This window comes from Chiloscyllium plagiosum, chromosome 12, assembly GCF_004010195.1.
Source record: "Chiloscyllium plagiosum isolate BGI_BamShark_2017 chromosome 12, ASM401019v2, whole genome shotgun sequence".
Taxonomy (NCBI): Eukaryota; Metazoa; Chordata; class Chondrichthyes; order Orectolobiformes; family Hemiscylliidae; genus Chiloscyllium; species Chiloscyllium plagiosum.
In genome coordinates this window covers 20,272,821-20,295,052 of record NC_057721.1, presented here as the reverse complement: position 1 = coordinate 20,295,052, position 22,232 = coordinate 20,272,821, and the positions used below count along the sequence as shown (strand labels likewise).

The window sequence follows — 22,232 nt, the reverse complement described above, 5'->3', positions numbered from 1 at the left end:
TTGAGCCAGTTCTGTATCCAAATGGCTAGTTCTCCCTGTATTCCATGAGATCTAACCTTGCTAATCAGTCTCCCATGGGGAACCTTGTCGAATGCCTTACTGAAGTCCATATAGATCACATCTATTGCTCTGCCCTCATCAATCTTCTTTGTTACTTCATCAAGAAACTCAATCAAGTTTGTGAGACATGATTTCCCACGCACAAAGCCATATTGACTATCTCTAATCAGTCCTTGCCTTTCTAAATACATGTACATCCTGTCCCTCAGGATTCCCTCCAACAACTTGTCCACCACCGAGGTCAGGCTCACTGGTCTATAGTTCCCTGGCTTGTGCTTACCACCCTTCTTAAACAGTGGCACCACGTTTTCCAACCTCCAGTCTTCCGGCACCTCACCTGTGACCATCGAGGATACAAATATCTCAGCAAGAGGCCAAGCAATCACTTCTCTAGCTTCCCACAGAGTTCTCGGGTTCTTGAAGAACTAGAAAGAATCGAAAAATAAAACATTTAAAAGGAGGGAAACTGTAGAACTCTGACAGAGGAACCTGATAAATGAAACACAGAGAGCTCGAATGTAGGTACAACAAATGATTGAAGTTGAAGTTTCATTGTCCTTCACTGCGAGGTGAATGGAATATAAAAATAGGGAAGTTTTATTGCACTGCTACGTTTAATGAGACCACTACATAAGTACTCTGTACCCTTCTGATCTCCTTACTTAAAGGGTTTGATTACATTAGAAACAATTCACAAAACACGTCACTCAACATATTACTGGGATGAATGACCTGTCTTATGAGGAAAGGTTGACCAGGTTGGGGCTTCACAGGAATTTGAATGAGAGGTGATCATATTGAAATACGAAGAAACTTAACAGGGCTGATGCTGAGAGGATATTTCTACTAATGGGCAATACTAGAGTTTGGGGTGGGGGTGTGCGAGGACGTACTGTGTTAAGAAGTGGTCAGGACTGAGATCAGAATATTTTTCTCTTAAAGGTCATTAGCCTGTTGATTTGCTTCCATAGAGTAGGGTGCCTGTTACAATGAATTTATCTAAGGTTGAGTTGCTAGCCTATTGATTGACAGGGGAGTCAAATGTTATGTTCTCAGACAAAAAGTGCAATTGATGCTACATTCGAATCAGTCATAATCTTTACAAATGGTGGAGCAGGCTGAAGAGACTGAATGGCCTATTCCTGCTCATAAATCATAGGTTTGCAGGTATGTCTGAAAATATTCAGTTTCCAATTGACTGGGAAGCGTTTGTTTTAACTACAGAAAGAGTAGCAACTTTGATAGCAATCCTTTCAGTTTAGTATGTGAAAGGTGGAATGGCTAAAGTAATTCATAAAGACATTGCAAGGATATCTCTTAAAAACCTTTAATTCTTCACCTTCGCTGTAGAACAAATGCTCATTATAAATTTAACACAAAATCAGTCACTTTTTATTCACACGTGTGAACTCCATGCAGGAATAGGTCAATTTGTGAGAATGCATCAAAGAATTGCAGATACTAAAAATCTGAAACAAAAACAGAAATTGTGGAGAAACTCAGCAGGTCTAGCAGTGTCAGAACTATTCTGAAGAAGGGTCATTTAACTTGAAAAGTTAACTCTATTTTTTTCCCTACAGATGCTGCCAGACCTACTGAGTTTGTCCAGCAATTTATTTCAAGCTGTGAGAAATCTTTTAGTTTTATAATTAAACCAGTCTGTCCCTTTGCCCATGAAAAAAAAGTTTAGCTGCAGGAATTCAGAGTAAATCTTCTGATCCTATTAACAACCAGCAGCAAACAAGTTAGATGTATACAGCAATATGTCCTAAAGAATTTAACAAAAGGAGTATTTTTTTAGCAACAAATCACAGACAGAGATATCAGGTGTCATGAACAAACACCTAGTCAAAGAGACAGGTTTTAAGGTGCACCTTAAAGGAAAATAGAGTAATTTAGGGAAGGAATTCCAGAATTTAAGGCTGGGAACTGAAAACACAGTGAAACAATTAAGTACAGTAAGAAATGAACAAGGAGCCAGAATTGGAGAAGGACATTGATCATAAAAGTTTGTGGAAATGATTTAAGTCTCAAGAGTTTTTGAGTAATTGAATTTTGAGGTCATGAAAGCACAGATGAGCACATAGCAGACAATGTTGAAGTTGGGCAGTCCTGTGCAGCTACAGATCAGCAATTTTGGTGATGGAATGAAAGTATACGTAGAATTTAGTTTGATAATATTGTTAGAATTGGACCATGATAGTAAGATACTCAGATCACCTTTTTTATTCAATTCTACTATGTGGGTCTTGCAAACGTTCATTGCCCATCTCTAGTTGTCCTTGAGAGGTGGTGGTGAGCTGGCTTCTTGAACCACTGCAGTCCAAGTGCTGTGGTTAGACTCAATGTAGTTACAGAGGTAATTTCAGGATTTTGACCCAACAGTACCTGAAGGAATGGCAATATGTTTCCAAGTGGCTTGGAGGGGAACGTGCAAGTGATTCCCATATATCTGCTGCCCTTCTTCTAGTTGGTAGTGGTGGGCATTTGGAAGGTGCTGTCTAAGGATCATTGGTGAATTTCTGCAGTGTGTAGATAATGGTGGAGGGAGTGGATGTAGTGCCAATCACGTAGGCTGCTTTGTCCTGGATGTTGTCAAGCCTCTTCAGTGTGTTGGAGCTGTACTCATCCAGCCAAGTGGGGAGTATTCCATTATACTCCTAACTCAAACCTTGTAGATTGTGGGTGGGCATTGACAAGTCAGGAGGTGAGGTACTCGCTGCAGTGTTCCAAGCATCTGATCTGTTTATATAGCCACTATGTTTGTGTGGCAAGCCTGGTTCATTTTCTGCTCAATGGCAACCCGCAGCATGTTGATAGGGGAGTGGTACAGTACAGAAGTACAGAGAAGTACAGCACAGGAAAGGTGCTCCAAGCCTATTCTGATCATCATGCCATAACTAAACTAAAAAACAAATTCGATATGTATCCCTCTATTCCCTCCCTATTCATGTAACCTTCTAGGTATTCAGTGACGATAACGCCATTGAATATTAAGGGGTGGTGGTTATTTTGTCTTATTAGAGATGGTCATTGCCTGGCATTTGTGTGGTATGAATGTTACCTGCCACTTTCAGTTCAAACCTGCACTTGTTACTGTAACAAACAGTATCTATGATGGACTCAAAGTGGTAACAATGAGTCAGACATTATTGATTTTACCTTTTTGGCAGATAACTGGAAAGTATTAGCTGGAGCATTCAGAACTCTCGCTGACGGTTTTACAGTTGTCTTCCAGAGGAAATAGCTTTGCCACATCTGATCTATTATTATCCCATCATCATTTTAAACACAGAAATTAAATCATTCATCAACCTTCGAAGTGTAAGGGAATACAAGTCATATTTTGAAAAATGGCTGAATATTTGAACCTTTTATTAGACTTGGTGATTTTTGGATGTGAACACACATTTTGGATGTGGCCAGACCCACCGACATTGAGAGAAAAAAAACTCAGTTGGAGAAACATTGAGGCTACGAAAACATGAAATTAATTCGGAATGACATTTCCGTACACTTGATATTAGTAATTTTATTGAACTAAGCTTGGGAGAGTGCAGGTTTTGTTACATTGCCAGTTCACTGCAGATAATGGGCTTGATTATGCTTCAGATAAAATGTGCAATGGCTGGTAACTCTCTCTGGAAATACAGTATCTTTTTCCTATAATGCCACAATCATTTCTTACATGCAGTTACATCAGGAGTAAGGAAACTCCATACATGGACACCTCTATGCCTATTATATAGGAAAGCTTTGGAGAATTTTCCCTTGAAATGTTAAAAAACTTAAACTGTACCAATAACGGTGGTTAGGACTACTGCCTCACAGCGTCAGAGACCGGGGTTCAATTCCCGGCTCAGGCGACTTACTGTGTGGAGTTTGCATGTTCTCCCTGTGTCTGCGTGGGTTTCCTCCGGGTGCTCCGGTTTCCTCCCACAGTCCAAAAATGTGCAGGTTAGGTGAATTGGCCATGCTAAATTGTCCCTAGTGTTAGGTGAAAGGGTAAATGTGGGGGAGTGGGTCTGGGTGGATTGCGCTTCGGCGGGTTGGTGTCGACTTGTTGGGCCGAAGGGCCTGTTTCCACACTGTAAGTAATCTAATCTAAATCTAACTGATAATTGATATGCAGATTGTTAATTTTCTTTTTTTATGTTTTCTAGTTCGGTTATCATACTTTTCAGAGCCATACTTTGAAAAATGACCAGTCCTGCTAATGTTGAAGCCCAGCTTTCTGAACTGGAACTACTGCTCAGCATGTTTCCAAATGAACTTTTAGTGGATGATCAGTTGGCTTTAATAGATCTCAAAGAATATGTGCAGGGAAAGATTCTGATCCCACCAACCTCAAGACTGCAATACACAGTACAACTCCAGCTGGATACTCCTAATGTTGGTATTGTCTATATTAGAATGATTTATGTAATGTGCATCCATTTGACTGTTTTAAATACTTGTACATGACAAATAATTTCCTTTACTTCTTTAATTTTTCATTACTTTTTTGTTATAGGTTGTTTGTGCGTTATCTTGCTCCTTTCCTCCAAATTATCCAGCAGTGATTCCAGAAATTTCAATAAGGTACAGTACAGGCATGAATGGATTTGTTAACAGTTTATTTTAAGGAAAAGTCAAATCATCATTCAAATTAGATGGTAGAAAAGAAACACTTTAAGCAAAACATATATTCAAATTGTGTTGGTTAACTAGAAATTGTTTAAAGATTCAGTTTCAGGTGTGAACTGCTTGTGTTTGCCATAATTCACATTACAAGAAACTCCTTTTTGTGATGAACCTGTCAGTTTTCATCAGACAAATAGTTTCTTCTCTTGCAGTTTCCCATACCTTCCTGCACACAATGGAAGCTGCTTTTATGGCTAAGTGGCAGCTAGAAGCTGTGTGGCTTGCTCTCCATATTTTTGCCCCTCCAAAGGAGAATTGCAATTGTCCTGGTACTTTAAATATTCAGACTGATAGCAATATTGAAAAAAATCCAGGATAATAGCATCCTGAATGTGCTTGGTGAGTGACATCAATTAACTTTTGTGCTCAGCTCACGTAATGAGACAGTATCATTGGATACTGTCCATGTCGGAGCAGCGAAACATTGATGTTCATATTCCTCTTTTCCTTTAAAGGGTTGACCTCAGTGTTTGAGCTGTCTTCAAGGTAAGTGTGTAGCATAAATAATCCAAATAGGTCAGCAGTGAAACCTTCCTATGGACGTTTTCAAGGTTCTATTAATAGCAATTTGCTGAAAGTCATCACTCCAAGGTTCTGTCAGGTCTGCCTATTGTTATAGAAAACTTGGAGTTGCAGTTTTCCACTGTGTAGTTTAGTAATTCCTAATAAATAATCATACTTGTTAGCAAGTGATTGCTGATAACAAAGTGTGGTTTATCATCATGGAAACCAGTAAAACTGGACAGTTTTATAAAGCACACATTGAAATAAAAACTGAAAATGCTAAGAAGATTTAATAGATCCATCAGCATCTTGAAACAGGTTAACAGAGATAATATTTTGGATTTTGAAATTCCATCATAAATTGTGGTAAAAATATCCATAATTAAAATATTTTATCTACCATCTGTCTTACCAAATGCTGTTCAGTCTGCTAGGTATTTCAGCAATTTCTACAGTTATGTAAAAATGTATTTAAACTGGAGTTTTGGTTTTCAGTACTTCTGCACAGACAAATCAATTCAAAATATTTGTTCAACTCTGTTCTGAAGACTTATGTTCTTTCTTAAAGTAACTGATATTTTGTTTCCAGATCAGATGCTTTATACAGAACACAGCAAGCACAATTAAATATAGACCTTCATGAGTATCTAAGACAAAATTGTTGTGGTGAGATTTGCATGTTGAATGCAGTTGAATGGATCAAAGACCATGCAGCCAAATACATGAGTAAACAAACTATTGCAACTGAAAACAGACAACCTGCCGGAACCAAAAATGTAACTTGTACCCGACTCTGGATCTACAGTCATCACATCTATAACAAAGAAAAGAGAAAGAATATTCTCGAGTGGGCAAAAGAACTTTCACTTACTGGCTTCAGTATGCCTGGCAAACCTGGTGTGATTTGTGTGGAAGGGCCACAGAGTGCATGTGAAGAATACTGGGCAAGGTTTGACTTTGATATATTATTGGCTGCATCAGAATAAGTACCATCAATAACTGCGCAGTTTTAAGGAACAAAATTGTAATTATTAAATTTGCCACTAATAGGTCTGAAGAGATTTGTTTCTCCCTTCTATGCTGTTTTGGTTTAGGTTAACATTTTTTTCCCATTTAGCGTCTATCTACTGTGGTGCTACGTTTTTGAATTTACACAGTACAAATGTTAGTTATATGTCTAGCTATGAACTTTTCTGTCTCCTCTTATACTCCCTCAACCCTAATTCCATTAAACAGCTGCTGTCTCAATGTCCCCTTCTTGTCCCTGTGTTAACTCATACTGTCAATGGTTCTCTCTTCTTTATATTTGCTGTAATTACCCTTTGTATAAAAAAAACCTTTATCCAACTGTCTGTGCAAACTACCAACCCATTGCCAACTTCCTTTTCTTCTCTAAAGCCTTTGAACATATCGTCACATCACAAATCCATGGCCATCTTTCCATAAACTCCATATCAAATCCCTTCAATTTGCGTTTCCACCCTTGTGCAGTACTGAAATACTTCTATTCAAAGTCACAAATGTCATCTTATCAGATTACAACAGTCAGCTAGACTATCCTCTTCCAATTCCTCTCCACAGTTGTCCCGCTCAGTGGGACTACTCTCATCTGATTTCATTAATTATCCATCTACAGCCATAGAATCACCTGCAATGGCATTTCCTTCTACTGGCTACTCCTTGGCCCCTCCTGTTCCTCATTTCATGTTGTCTTCAGTGGCATCATTCAAAATCAGTGTAATTTTCATGTATACATTGACAACACTCGACTACATCATTGCCTCTACTTTTGATTACTCCACTGTTGGTAATTTATCAGACTACTTATGCAACAAGCAGTAATTTTCCCACTTAAATATTGGGAAGATTGAAGCTGTTGATTTCAGCCCATGCTCCAAATTTTCTTAACCACCAACTCCATTCCTCTCCCTGGCATCAGTTTGAGGCTAAATCAGTCTGTTCATAATCGTGGTATTACATTTAACCTGGAGATGACTTCTGAAGACACATTTATGCCATCACGAAGACCACCTGTTTCCCCCTCCATAAATCACTTAGCTCATTTCCTGCTGAATCTCTCATCTATGCCCTTGTAATCTCTGGATATGACTCTTCCCATGGCATTCCTGCCAAGCCTCCCATACTTTACTCTCTGTAAATCTGAAGGGATTCAAAACTCTGCTGACAATGTCTTATGTCACACTGAATCCCTTTCACCTATGTGAATCCCTTTGTGCTCATTCACCTACATTAACTCATGGTTAAGCAATAATTCAATCTTAAATTATTGCTTAACCCTCCATGGCCAAGCCTCTCCCTTCATCCGAAATCTCCTCCAGATAAACAACCCTTAGATATTTCTACAGTCTTTCAGGAGACTTGTGCATCGCAATTTTAATTGCTTTGTCAGTGGTGGCTATGCCTTTAATTAGTGAGCTCAATGCTCTGAAATTCCATCTTCACACCCTCCATCTCTTTTATCTTGCATTATAGTACTCCCTTTTTTAATTTTACTTTTACACCTTTCTAACTTTTGATTGAAGTTTTAATCATTTGACTTTATATCTCCTAATGTGGCTTGGTGTCTCGTTCTAATGCTCTTGTGCAGCGTCTTGGAATGTTTTATGACATTAATGGCACAATATAAATATAAAGCAAAAGGTTCATAGAGCATTACAGCACATAAAGAGGTCTTAAGGCCACACCACATCCATGACAGTCATCAAGCTCCTATCTATTCTAATCCACTAATTCTAGCACTAGGCCCCTAGTCTTGTATTCTACAGAGTTTAAATTGCTCATCTATGTCTTTTCCCTCATAATTTTATACATCTCAATCTCCTCTGCACTCTATCCAATGCAATCACATCCTTTATATAGTGTGGCAAGCAGAACTGCACACAGTACTCCAGCTGTGGCCTAACCGACATCCCATAAGCACCATCATGACATCCCAGATCTTGTATTCCTTGCCTCAACAATAAAGGCAAGTGTCCCATATGTTTTCTTAACCACCCATCCTATAATGTTATATATGTACTTTTAAAAAAAATACTTGTGAGATGTGGACATCAGTGGCTGGCCTGCACTTATTGCCGGTCCCTATTTGCCATTGAGAAGGTGGTGGTAAACTGGCTTCTTTAACTGCTGCAGTCCATGTTCTTTAGGTAGACTCATAATGCCATTTTGGGACGGAATTCCAGGACTTTGACCCAGCACACCAGACATTAAGCTAGTCCAACCAACTTTCTACCCCCATGCTTTGTTAAACCTCCCAAAATGCATCACTTCACAGTTTTAAACTCCATCTGCCACTATTCTGCCCATCTGCATAGCCCATCCATATCTTCCTGCAGTCTAAAGTTTTTCTCCTCAGTATTTATCACACCACCAAGTTTTGTGTCAAGTGCAAACTTACTGATAAAACCTATATATTCTTGACTAGATCATCAGGAAACTACACTGACCCAGCACCAAATCCTGCAGTCTGCCTTGGACACAGGCTTCCAGTCAAAAAACAACTTTCACCCAGTACTATTTGCTTTCTACAACGAAGCCAATTTTAGATCCAATTTGACAATTTGCCTAGATCCCAAAGGCTGTTAGTTTCTTGACCAGTCTTCTATGTTATATTTTGTTAAATACTTTACTGAAGTCTTTTCATGAAATTTCATTCATAAATATATCTCTCCTTAACAAAATCATGATGATTATCCATGATTAATCATTGTCTTTTCAGGTAGATGAAAATTCTGCTTGTCAATTTTTTTTCCAAAAGTTTCCATATTATTGATGCTGGAGCTGCTGGCTTGTATTTCCATGGTTTAACCCTACTATTTTCTTGAATAATGGTATCAGAATAGTTGTCTTCCAAAACTCTGCGGTGTGCAGAAGGGATTTTAAAATTAATGTTAAGGTCCCTTCAATCTTCCCCCTTCTCACAACAGTCTACAATACATCTCATCTAGTCCTGGGGATTTATCCAATTTTAAACCTGCTAAAGTTACTAAATGTGTTGAAGTTTAACTCAGTCACCATCCCTAATTACTGTACTGATATCATTCGTCTAATATCTTATAGATTTCACTTTCTCCGACCTTAAACTGCTGCTTGGAACCTCAGCATTTGTCACCTGACGTCAACTGGAAATCTCTAATTAAACCCACTCATTTCTCGTGCAAATATCTCTGAGCTAGACCTCTATTTGGCCATACATGGTCATATTTCAATTCTCTCATTAACCAACAATGAAAAGATAAGAGAAAAAAAACAAATCTACCACAACTGAGTTGACCTCTTTCTCCCTTCAGGTATCCATAAAACAGGACCATTCTTGACCCAGACAGTATGCTATGCTGACCCAACAATTAGGCATTCCAAATGGCTTTTTTAAAATATATAGAAAGTCCAAGTAAAGTGGGGATGAATTAATTAGAGGCCAAAAAGATGCTCTTGTAGAGGTAAAGGGCACAGCTGAAATACTAAATGATTTTTTTTTACTGGAAATGAGGCTGCTAGTAACATGGCAGTGAAGGAAGAAGTAGTCATGATAATAGCCTAACAGAACAGGTGCTTGAATGGTTGACAATTATCAAAGTAGAATGGCCATTTTAACTTGTGGGATGCATCTTAATTCACTGTGGGAAATATAATGGAAATTATGGAGATTTTAACCACAATCTTCTGATTTTCCTGAGATATGGGAGTGATTTCAAAGCACTGGAGGATTGTAAGTGTTATGCCCTGTTCCAAAAAAATGTGAAGCATAAGTCTGTCTATCAGATCAAGTCAATCCAATGACAGTGGCGTGAAACATGTGAAAGCCCTTAATCCAGAAGAAAATTAATTGACACTTGGAAAATTAAGGACCAATAATGCATCTCTGCAACAATTTAATATGGGCAAATTGTATTTAACTAACTTGCTGGCCTGAACTTTGATATGTTCCCAGTGTATATTACTAACAGTGGGAACTAAGTGGCGATATGCTAGATACAAACATTCCAAAACCACAAATAGTATTTTGATGTGCCAACAGTCGTATCAAGTGTTCCATCTCATTCTAACCTATTTTCATCTCCTTCCAGAGCCAAACGGTTGACCTGGAAGAGGATTCTAATCCGCCACAGAGAAGATACTATATTGGACATCACAAATATTGACATGGAGACTGCAATGCAAATGTTTCGCAAATTTACTGATTTTGAAGAAAAAATATTTGATGTACGTGGTACCAAGGGAAATCATATGGATTTGGGACAACTGTACCAATTTTTAAATGAAAAGGAATGTGGAGATGTTTTTCAATTGTACTTTGGTGTTGAAGGAAGAACATTGTAAATTATTTGGGCATTTACAACATTCTACATTTATAGCAAGGAAAAAAAAGATCAAATGTACTATGTCATGCTGTCAAGGTTTTCCAATTAAATAATACAATCCAGTAACCTAATCAGCTACAAACATTAGAAATCTGGTTACATTTATGAAAAAATCCTAATTGTTGAATCATTAGTTACAGCAGAGAAGGATGCCATTCAGCCAGTTGTGCCTTTGTCAGCTCTTGAAATGATGACTTTATTCAATTCATTTATTCAACTAGCTATTTAATATTTTTAATTGTTTGTATGTTGCTTTAGTTTTGAATCAGTTTAGCAATCTTATGATTCCAATCTTTAATCTATGATTTTATATATATCTAGTCATGGTTATAGTGGATGTTTGGTTAATTAATCAATGCCAGAGAAGTAGCTATATGTATTGAAACACTAACTGTAATTCCTACCAAAGATAACCTCTCAAAAACAAAGTTAAATTAATCAATTGTGATAATTTGCAAAACTATGTAGCAGGAACATATTCAATTAATTTGTATTGAGGACAGTAATATTCCAAATGGTAATAGTCATAAAAAAGTCTTTTAGATTTGTTATCTAGACTGCTTGATTAGGTTAAGAGGCTTGCTATAATTATTCTTTTTCAAAAATGCATTGTTTTTATTATTTACAAACAGTTTGATTTATGGCAAATTATCACAAACTGCTTATAGAAGCTAGAAGTTATAAACTGATAGTATTCAAACAACATTTGAATATAAACTTGAGCTCCCATAACTTACAGGGCTACAGGTGAAGAGCTGCAAAGTGGTATTAGACTGTTAAGTTCTTTTTTTTCTGAGGTTCTTACACACTTGATGCAATTGCAACACACCAACTTCTGTGAACAAGGAACATTTTCTTAAGCACAGTACAATACAAGCTTTGGAGAAACCCTGATCACTCTTCACTATGGAAGTGTGTCCTGGGAAGTTCTCTCTGAGCAAAGGAAACAGTCCTTCCTTTATACAAAATCTTTTCATCAGTCAGTAATGCTCACAAGACAATCCCCAGCCACTCCCTCACAGTCACATGCCACTCAAGACACAATGCAGCGAACACATAATCTCCAGAAACAATGTAGTACAAATCATCCTTTAGTGGCCAGATCTGGTGTGAAGTGTATTTTTCTTAACTACTGGGAGTAGTCAAATTCCAAATGTAATGTTGTTATTGATTTCTGAATAGGGGATGAAAATATAAATAGGCTTTTGAAAGGCAAGGAAATGGCTATGTAAATGGGTCTGAATAATAGGAGATGATAATATAATTCCTTACAATCTATCTGTAAGTCAGATGGATCCCACCCTAGCCTCGGAACATCCAATTTCCTGCAGGTCAGCAGAGCAAATTCACTCTTTAATATCAGAAGGCCAGATAATTCTTTTTCAGCTAGTTTCGAGGCATTGGGCTGAATGTCCTCTGAAACATCAATATAAAATCCACAGGTATTCCCAGAAATTTCTGTGCCATAGATTTTCTATGTTTCTATATAGATACTTTTTGTAATAAAAGTGATGCTGAATTTTCTTTTTGCATTCTCAAGAATAACGTGTTTCAATACACTTTGCTGGTTGTGTGCTTCCAACAACCCACCTAATCTATCTTTTCTTCTCCTCCTAATTACTTGTCATAACAGCCTTTCAATTCCTGATCTTAATCGACTAAATTCAGGGGGCTGGTTAGCTCAGTTGGCTTGTTTATGATATCAAAGTGTAGGTTCAATTCCTGTGTGGGCTGAGGTTATCATGAAGGACTCTCCTCAATCTCACCCCTTGCCTGAGGTGTGGTGACTCTCAGGTTAAACTCAACACCAAGTGACTTTAATGCAAGAGCAGCCCTATGGTCTTCTCACACTGTGGTGACTTGACTTTTTTACTCAATTGCCAGGCTTTGATTTTTCCCCTATAACTATTCCAAAATCTTTCTTGCGTGTTCTTACGCCAACATCCCTGGCTTTCCTGCCAACCAGGTCAGTTTGTTAATGACTTCTAGGAGAAAGTGAGGACTGCAGATGCTGGAGATCAGAGCTGAAAAATGTGTTGCTGGAAAAGCGCAGCAGGTCAGGCAGCATCCCAGGAGCAGGAGAATCGACGTTTCGGGCATGAGCCCTTCTTCAGGAATGAGGAGAGTGTGCCAAGCAGGCTAAGATAAAAGGTAGGGAGGAGGGACTTGGGGGAGGGGCGTTGGAAATGCGATAGGTGGAAGGAGGTTAAGGTGAGGGTGATAGGCTGGAGTGGGGGTGGGGGCGGAGAGGTCAGGAAGAAGATTGCAGGTTATCAATGTTGTGCTGAGTTCGAGGGTTGGGACTGAGACAAGGTGGGGGGAGGGGAAATGAGAAATCTGAGTTCATCCCTTGTGATTGGAGGGTTCCTAGGCGAAAGATGAGGTGCTCTTCCTCCAGCGTTGTGTTGCTATGGTCTGGCGATGGAGGAGTCCAAGGACCTGCATGTCCTTGGTGGAATGGGAGGGGGAGTTGAAGTGTTGAGCCACGGGGTGGTTGGTCGGGGTGTCCCAGAGGTGTTCTCTGAAATGTTCCGCAAGTAGGCGGCTTGTCTCTCCAATCTAGAGGAGGCCACATCGGGTGCAGCGGAAGTGGTGGGTTGGTGGTGGGGTTCACCTCCAAACGGACCCCACCACCAGAGATATATTTCCCTCCCCTAGTAGCGTTCCGAAAAGACCACTCCCTCCGTGACTCCCTTGTCAGGTCCACACCCCCCACCAATCCAACCTCCACTCCTGGCACCTTCCCCTACAACCGCAAGAAATGCAAAACTTGAGCAAAACTACAGTTTGTTAATGAGTACAGTAGCCAGGTAGGAAATGGTTTTAAAAATGATAATGAAATCTCACTCCCTTGCCATGGCTTTCAGTGTCTCTGTCAGTAATGGATGGATTCTGGAAGGAAAGAATTTGGGAGTAAATATACCTGTTTGCATTGATGACATTGCTGCTACAATAAGCACTTCAATCACAATGCTATTGGTTCAAGAACTTAAAAGCAAAAAAAGTCACTTTTTTAAGTGCCCAGTTTTAATTACAATGTCAAAAACAAGAGTAGTTTGCATTTACTATAAATAAATTATAACGATTTTAATAAAGTAGCAACCGGGAGATACCCTTAATTTCTGTTTTTACTCAGAATAAATATATTCATTGTGAGCTCGTCTCCTGACATATTAGAAATAAGCCTTATTTTGAAGAATGTCCCATGACTGATGTGTGTAAGTTCAAGGAGTTATGTTGGGCTTGGGATGGTTATGGTAAATTTAATTGTGTGCTCCAGGCCTCGCAGCTGAGACCAATATTGATAATTTATTTAAATAACTAGATTCAGAAAATGATGAAGTAGGCAAATGTGGAGAGGATCTCAAACTTCGAGAAGCAGTAAAATCTGAGACATTAGCTCAGAAACTGCAGAATAAATTGGGCAAGTGAAAGGAGCAATAACGTGGCAAATAGAATTTAATAAGCAAAATATTTCACATAGGAAGTAAAGTAAACCATGTTTCAAGGAATGGTCTTGAGACAGTTATAGCTGATACGAAGCCATTCTCAACATGTCCAATTAATGCAAAGCCCTTCCAGAACAGAATGCTACATTACTTAGCAAAACCATCTGAAGAATTAGTATTCCATCTCATAACATTCTAGCTGGACCGCACTTTTGAGGACTGCATCCACCTTTCTGGTCATTATATCATAAGGGACACATTCAACATTCATACATTTTGAAATTGGAGGTAGTGCAGGGGAGACCTATGTGACATGAGAAAGAGGTGGCTAAAGAGTGAATTTTCCACAGGTAACAAGATAGCTAACAGAACAAACAAATTGTAAAAAAAGAAAGTAAATTTAAATTCACATCAGTGTATCTTCAAATGTGTAATTAACTGAAAACAGAATTGGAATTGCATTCTTAATGAGGCAGCAAATACTTAAAGAGAGGAGAGATTTTCTTTGAAAGAAGGTCATAACATTTGATGTTTAGTGGTTAGTCCTGCAAGGATATGCTAAACGGATTTTCTCAATGTGCTAATGTGATAGCTCCATTATTTTTTCATATTGTAGTCATGGTAGTTTTCTGTCTTTGTTTATGATGAGAATCAGAATTCAGAAAAGTTTGTTAATCTTCAATTTTAGACAGAGAGCACAAATTAATAATTACTTTTGCAATATGGCAAATTCTAATCTGATCAACATAAAACACTGCAACTCAGGCCACTTGCTATTCATCTATATTCTCCAAACCATTTCTTATACAGTCTGCTATGGAATAAAATTTCCCTTGATCACTTGTAACAAAACAAATTAAACTCCTAAATGTTAAACCTCGACCATTGTCACAAAAGGTCAGCAGCTATTGAGGTGTTCAACCAGTCTCTCTGATTTTAATACCCTTCTCTTGTTAAATCACATTGTATTACATCTTATCGTTGCTTCTTAATGTTTAAAGGGACTTCAGTACATCTAACGCACGACTGTTTCTCACTCATTGCTGCATCTTCCATTAAGCATCATCAGTGCAGGCTCCCTATCAAAGCAGTTGTACACGACATTGGTTAGGCCACTTGTAGAATATTGTGTTCAATTCTGGTCTCTGTTATAGGAAAGATGTTGTTAAACTTGAAAGGGTTCAGAAAAGACTTACAAGGATGTTGCCAGGGATGGAGAGCCTGACCTAAAGGGATAGACTGGGGCTATTTCCCTCAGAGCGTTGGGGGATGAGGGCTGACCTTACAGAACTTTATAAAACCACGAGGGGCAAGGATTGGGTGAATAGTCAAGGTCTTTTCCCCAGGGTAGGGAGTCCAAAACTAAAGGGCATAGATTTACGGTGAGAGGGAAAAGATATAAAAGGGACAGAATGGGACTAGATTAATGTGGAATATCTGATTGGCGTAGATAAGTTGGACCAAAGGGTCCGTTTCCTTACTTTACAACTCTAACTCTAGGTGACATTCTCAACAACCTTCTGGAAAGTCAAGATAATCTTTGGCTCCTTTTCGCTACTACAAACCATTTTCTGAGATCCTTTTTACATTGTCCTATCTCACAACTCCTACTAGTGCTAAGAATTTACCCTCACCATCATTTTACTGGCCCCTCTCATGTTCCTTTCATATTAAACCTTCCTCAAAATTATCTCTTGTGCCAGTCCTGAACTTATTCTCTCCTACGTCTATTTTCATGTCCATAACATCACCTGTCACAACCCATCATCTCCCGATGCTATCTTCAGACTCCAATGGTATTACATTCTCCCAATCAGCTTTACATCCTCCACCATCCATAAACCTCAACTCGTCTGAAACACTGCTGTCGGTATCCTTCCATACACCGAATACATATTACTTTGAGACCTGCATTAATTTCCCAAAACAAATTGAAAATTCATATCCTCATGTTCAAATTTCTTCATGGTCCCTATATCTGTAAAACTTTGAAAGGTCATTGGAAAAAAGAAGGAAGAGAGGGGACCTAATTGAGGTGTACAAGATAATGAGAGGCATAGATAGAGTTGATAGCCAGAGACTTCTTCCCAGAGCAGAAATTGTTAACACGAGGGGTCATAGTTTTAAGCTGTTCTGCGGAAAGTATAGATGTCAGAAGCGGGTTCTTTATGCAGAGAGTTGTGAGAGCATGGAATGCGTTGTCAGCAGCAGTTGTGGAAGCTAGGTTATTGGGGATATTTAAGAGACTGCTGGACATGCATATGGTCACAGAAATTTGAGGGTTCGTACATTGAGTTTACTTTATATGAGGATCAATGGTCGGCACAACATCGTGGGCTGAAGGGCCTGTTCTGTGCTGTACTGTTCTATGTCACACAACTTTTCCACAACTCTCCATTGCCCCAACTCTGCCGTCTCAAGCACCTTCTAATACGAGCGACCAGACATGCCTTCATTAAAAGGGGAGAAAAATCCTGGAATTCCTAAAGTGAACTCTGGATTAAAAATGCTCCATTTTTCTCAAGCCTGTGCATCTTTGACCAGGTTTTGAGACACTGTCCTAACACACCCCCCGTGTGGCTGATTTTGTTTCCATTAAGCACTTCAGGTGTTTTGCCAACGTTAATCATGCTATACGTGCAATTTGTGTATTCATAAATCCACAAGCTTGCAAATTCATTGTGAGATAATGAAATAAGGATTTAGGAAGGTGGAAACTATGCCAAAACAGGGACAAAAAAAATCGAAACCCTGTAATGCATCTAGATTTCCCCCAGACTTTGCACCCTTCCAGCCACTCCCAACCTCCAACTCAATCCACCATTGCAAAATACCGCCGTGCCTTGTTGCACATAAAGACTTTGGGACGTGACACTAGCCGAGGTTTAACCACAGGTCCCTGGGGTTGTTGTTTCTGGCCGGTCGCTTCAAGAGGAGAGCACACGGGTTGCTTCGGAGCAAGCGCAGAGAGAGCGGAATGTGGAGTGTCGTGGCCATTTGAAAGTAACGGAAGTGCAGCGAGCTGGAGAGTGGGCGCGCGCGATGGGTGGGAGAAACAAGCAGCGAACGAAAGGCAATGTGCGGGTAAGAGAGTGAATGTCATTCGCGGGCGGGTGGGCTGCTGTCGCCTGCTGCTTGAGACCGGGCTCCCTCGGACGCTCAACCGCTCTTCCTGAGATAATGCACACTTACACAAACAGGATACTCGGCCGCATCATGCTGCCTGTGATACTACCTCCTTCCTGCCCCTGCTATTTTTTCCTTCCTTATATCGTTAGCCACTTCTCAAGTTCTGTGCTTCAAGGAAAGATTTTATCTCTTAACTTGGCGCTTTTGCAGCTGAGGGAAAAGAAAAACATAACAAGCACTCCTGTGGAAGGTGTCATTATAATAGATGAGTTGGAGAAACTGAGAGAATGAAAAACAGTGGATGGGCAAGCACTTCTTCCATAAGTGGAAGAATCAATAACCAGATGCCATAGATTTAAAGTAAGAGGAGAGCTGGGTGTGAGAAAGTATAGTTAAGGTGGTTGTGGGTGTTGGTGGAATTGTAATGACTGTTGGTAGACAGTCTGTCCCCAGAAAAGAAAACAGACATGACAGAATGGAAGAAGAGTCGGAGGGACCAAGTAGGGGTGAGAAAAGGTTGGAACATGAAAGCAAAATTTTGATTTTTTTTTCCCAATTCCGGACAAGTCCAGCAAGCACATCAATGGACTGGAGAAAGATTTGGGAGAGGGCTATCTGTGTAGGACTGGAGCATATTCCACATACCCCTCAAAATGACAGACATAACTGGGATCAATATATATACCCAACCTTTGACTTGGAGAAAAATGAACTGAGTTAAAGGAGAAATTGCACTGTCAATGGAAGGACCTGTGAAGATCCCAAAGATCCGAGAGACTGCAATGTGCATATAGCAAGATTCTTGAAGGTATTGAGCAGCTTGTTAAGTTGGTTTAGAAGGCATATGGGATATTTACATTTATTAGCCAAAGCATGAATGCAAGTGCAAAGATGTAATGCTGGAGCTGTTAACATGTTGATTAGGCTACAACTGGAATATTGTGTACAGTTCTGGTCAACACATTAGAAGAAAGATGTTGATTGTGTTATGGACCAGGCCAAACAACCTCAACATATTTCAAGAAGGTAGCCTAGACCCCAATGTTTTCTCATTTTAAAGGCAGATGTGAAATGGGTGTTTCTGGTGTGATGCAGCTGGTCAGATTACACTGTTTTAAGAACTATTTATTTAAACACGGTAGTTGAAACTCAAACAAAATAAAGTGTAATTTAGAATAACTTAACTATTGGAAAACGTATCGACTTGATACAGTAACTATTACTAATTAACTGTTCCAATACAATAACATCTCATTAACACACCCTTTGGCAAAAAAGGTAAATTCAAACACAGATTCCTACAAGCAGGAGGGAACAACAGCTAGAGAGAGATTTCAGAAAAAGACAGGAATCCTTTACTCTTTGAAGAGGTGACCAGACGGTTGACAAAGGTGGTTTATTTAGATTAGATTACTTACATTGTGGAAACAGGCCCTTCAGCCCAACAAGTCCACACCGACCCGCTGAAGCGCAACCCACCATAATGGCTGTGGTGAATGTGGACTTCAGCAAGGCATTTGATAAGGTTCCCCACGTTAGGCTCATTCATAAAATCAGGAGGTGTGGGATACAGGTGGGTTTGGCTATCTGGATTCGGAATTGGTTGGCTGACAGAAGGTGGAGAGTGTTTGTAGATGGAAAGTATTCTGTCTGGAGGTCAGTGTTGAGTGAGGTCCTGGTGGCTAGTTTTCAGGATACATGAACACCAACCAGCCACAAAAAGACATGACCCTCTCTCACTAGTATTCTTTGGGTTGGTGATGGGGGAGGGAGAGAATTAGTGGGGGCTGGTGGGAATGCATAGTAAAGGTGTTTAAGCCCTAAAATTGTTGAACTCTATATTAAATCTAGAAGGCTGTGGAGATTCTAACTAGATTCTACTCGACTGCATTTGCAGCTCCTCTAAATAGGGGTAATGAAGCGCAGACTGTGTGACTGCTTCACTGAACACCTACGTTCTGTCTGCAAACAAGACCGTGAGCTTACGATTGCTTGCCACTTTAACACATCACCATGTTCTTTGGCCAACATCTTTATCTTAGGCTCGTTGCAGTGCTCCAGTGATGCTCAGTGCAAGCTGGAAGAACAACACCTAAGTTTCTTATTGGGAACCCTGCAACCATCTGGACTTGATATCAAGTTCAATAATTTTAGGGCTTGAGCACAGTTTGACAGGATCTGTTGGGTAGAGGAGCAGAGATATTGAGGCAGCATTTTCAGTCTTCGTCTGATGCAAACATTTCTGTGCCAGGTCTCCTACACTGCTCCAGTGAAGTCTGATATAAGCTGGAGGAATGCCTGATTGTGAGCTTAAGCACTTTATAGCCTTCAGAATTCGATGCTGAGCTGAACAGGTTCAGAGTATAAACACCATTCTTTATTTCGATTACCCTCCTACTGCCATAACACCCCCTGCCCTCCACATCACACTGTCTTGTTTACCTTCAGTAGAACTGATTTATTTTCTTCTTTTAACACCTACCATTAATACTTTGAACAACTATCCTTCATAAATATCACTCCTCTGCTAGTATTAGCAGTCCTTTTGCCTTTTGCTGTGGGCACCCTCACCATTTCTCCCTACCACTTTGTGCAGAGCATTTATTTTTAAAAAAAAAACTCATTTCCAGCCCTCTTCAATTTAGAATAAGAGTCATCCAGGACTTGAAAAAACATTAACTGTGTTCAGCATCAACAGATGCTGTCACACCAGCTGAGTTTCTCCAGCACTTCTAGTTTTTATTTTACATCTTCAGCATCCACAGTACTTTTGTTTTATTCCAGTATTCCTGATGTTTGCCAAGCCTGCTCATCCACACAACCCTGTGCTGCAATAGAAGTTGTCTGCTATTAATGACAATGCTTGGATTCTGCTGAAGAATTGCACAGAAATAAAATTGGTTAGATACCTTCCGCATAATTGCTATATACAGATCTTATGGGTGTAATGTACAAAAACTAGAAAATAGTGGTGGAACAATACAGTATCTTTTTGTTTATCATTGTACCTGTTTTCTGTCTTGAAACCTTCCCCATTATCCATATCTCATCACTGACATAATTATTTCCTGCTGATTTCTTTACCACTTTCTGCTTCCAAAGTGCACAAGTTTTCGGGATGCTTAACACTATTGTGCTGGACAATTCCAACATGCGTCAGCACTGCAGTCCATTTATTTGTGGATGGTTTTTGTTAAAATTGCCCATTTTGCTTGCACGGTACAAACCTTCAGTTTAGTCGTAGCCCTCCTTTTCTCTACTTTACGGAGAAATTGTATCCTACATTTACAGAATTTCAGATTGGGATCTTAATCAGTGCAGCAGTTGAAGACTGAATTGTCTGAAATGTACCCTTGTGAAAAATGCTTCTGAGGCTAATTGCCACTAACGTAACCATTGACAATTTTGATGATTCTGTGCAATAGAAATGTTATTGTTTCAATACAACATTTTAAAAAATTGTTCTCCAGCTGTCAAAATCAAAAATCATGCAGACCTCATTTGACTTCCAAGGAAGTTTGCATAAGTTACTTTGAGATGCTTTGATTTTTTTTTACAGCCATCAAGCAGTGGTAAAGCAGCTGAGCTGCTGGCTAAAGACAAGGGAACAGTTCCAGGCTTTACTGGGTTTGGAGCCAACCAGAATGAACTGGGTTATGTTCCTGCAGTCCAAGGCTTTGAAGAAGTGGATAGTTTGGTAGATGCTGACTTTCGATTGGTTCTACGCAAAATGTCGAAACGAGATGCAACAACAAAATTAAAAGTATGTTTTGCTGACATTTTCCACAGAAGCTCATTTTTGTACTTGAAATCATTGTTGGGGAAATTGACTTCGTAAGCTGATCTGCAAAACTCTGTTTGTGACTGTGTATCACAAAATACTTGTGGAGGATAATAGTGGAGTAAGAGATTCTGCTTTTGTTTTTGCCGTTTTTGTGCTCATGCTCTGTTTTATGCCGAGAGAGCATTCAGGCCAACTGAGTCAATGACATGACTGTTTTTACATACAGAATTTTATCTGTTCCCTTGTACAGTTGATAATCAGGATGTTTGTATATACATAAGAGAGATGTGCTTCCTTGTCCTCCATCTGAGTGTTCCAATTAAATTATTCATCTGAAAGCATTTTGTAAGTTTTAAGATAAGTTACTTCTTCTCCCTCATTTATCCTGAAAATAACGTGGTGTGACTCTTGGGAGAGAGGAAAGCTGAAAGTAGATTTGATTGAGGTTTTCAAAATCGTGAGTAAGCTGGACAGAGTAGGTAGGGTGAAGCTGTTTTGGGTTGTAAAAAATACAGGAAGGAAAGGGCATGGATTTAAAGTGATGTGCGAATGAAGCAAGGATAATGTGCGATAAAACTCTTTGACAGTGAGTTTTTAGGGTATGGAAAGTACTACCTGGAAATGTAATTGAAGCAGGTTCAATTGATATGTGCAAGAGGGTATTGGATTGTTTTGGATATAATACTTTGCAAAGATATGGGGAAAAGGCAGAGATTGGCAGTAGGTAATAGAGCTGGTGAAGGCACAATAGACTGAATGGCCTCCTTCTACACGGTAATAATTCTGTGTTCCTGTAATTTCAATCACTTGGCATGTGCCTTTACACACGCACACAATCAGATTACATACTGATCAAGGTAAACTATAATTGCAGCATATAATGTTTTTGTTTTCCTTTGGGGCAAGCAGGTAGTTTCTTAGATGACATTGAAGCTTTAAAGTTGAAGTGCAGATCTGTTCAAACAAGGAATTCTTAGTTAGATACAAAGCTTCTTGTAGTTGAATTTCCATGAGGATGGGTCTCAGCTGAACTTAAATTGCAATAGTCTGGAAGCAGTCCTTCGCTCTGCTAGGATCTCCCACTTTCAATTAATATTGTTGATTATTAACTTCTGGCTTGGTTGACTTCCTTCGATTCTGGATTAGTGGTGCTGGAAGAGCACAGCAGTTCAGGCAGCATCCAAGGAGCTTCGAAATCGACGTTTCGGGCAAAAGCCCTTCATCAGGAATAAAGACAGTGAG

General features: G+C 39.4%; 2 protein-coding genes across 2 annotated transcripts in view; both read left to right on the top strand.

Moving 5' to 3' along the window:
* The window catches only part of rwdd2b (RWD domain containing 2B), a 13,879-nt gene extending 1,335 nt beyond the window's left edge, over positions 1–12,544 (top strand). Inside the window, exons 2-5 of the mRNA XM_043700687.1 lie at positions 4,224–4,452; positions 4,574–4,641; positions 5,837–6,196; positions 10,335–12,544. Coding sequence (XP_043556622.1) covers positions 4,261–4,452; positions 4,574–4,641; positions 5,837–6,196; positions 10,335–10,587 — 873 coding nt within the window. The 5' untranslated portion in view covers positions 4,224–4,260 and the 3' untranslated portion in view covers positions 10,588–12,544. The remainder of the gene's footprint in view (positions 1–4,223; positions 4,453–4,573; positions 4,642–5,836; positions 6,197–10,334) is intronic.
* A 4,363-nt stretch (positions 12,545–16,907) lies between these two features.
* Positions 16,908–22,232, top strand: part of ltn1 (listerin E3 ubiquitin protein ligase 1) — a 153,107-nt gene continuing 147,782 nt past the window's right edge. The window contains exons 1-2 of the mRNA XM_043700680.1: positions 16,908–17,161; positions 20,766–20,969. Of these exons, the coding sequence (XP_043556615.1) occupies positions 17,120–17,161; positions 20,766–20,969 (246 nt within the window). The 5' untranslated portion in view covers positions 16,908–17,119. The remainder of the gene's footprint in view (positions 17,162–20,765; positions 20,970–22,232) is intronic.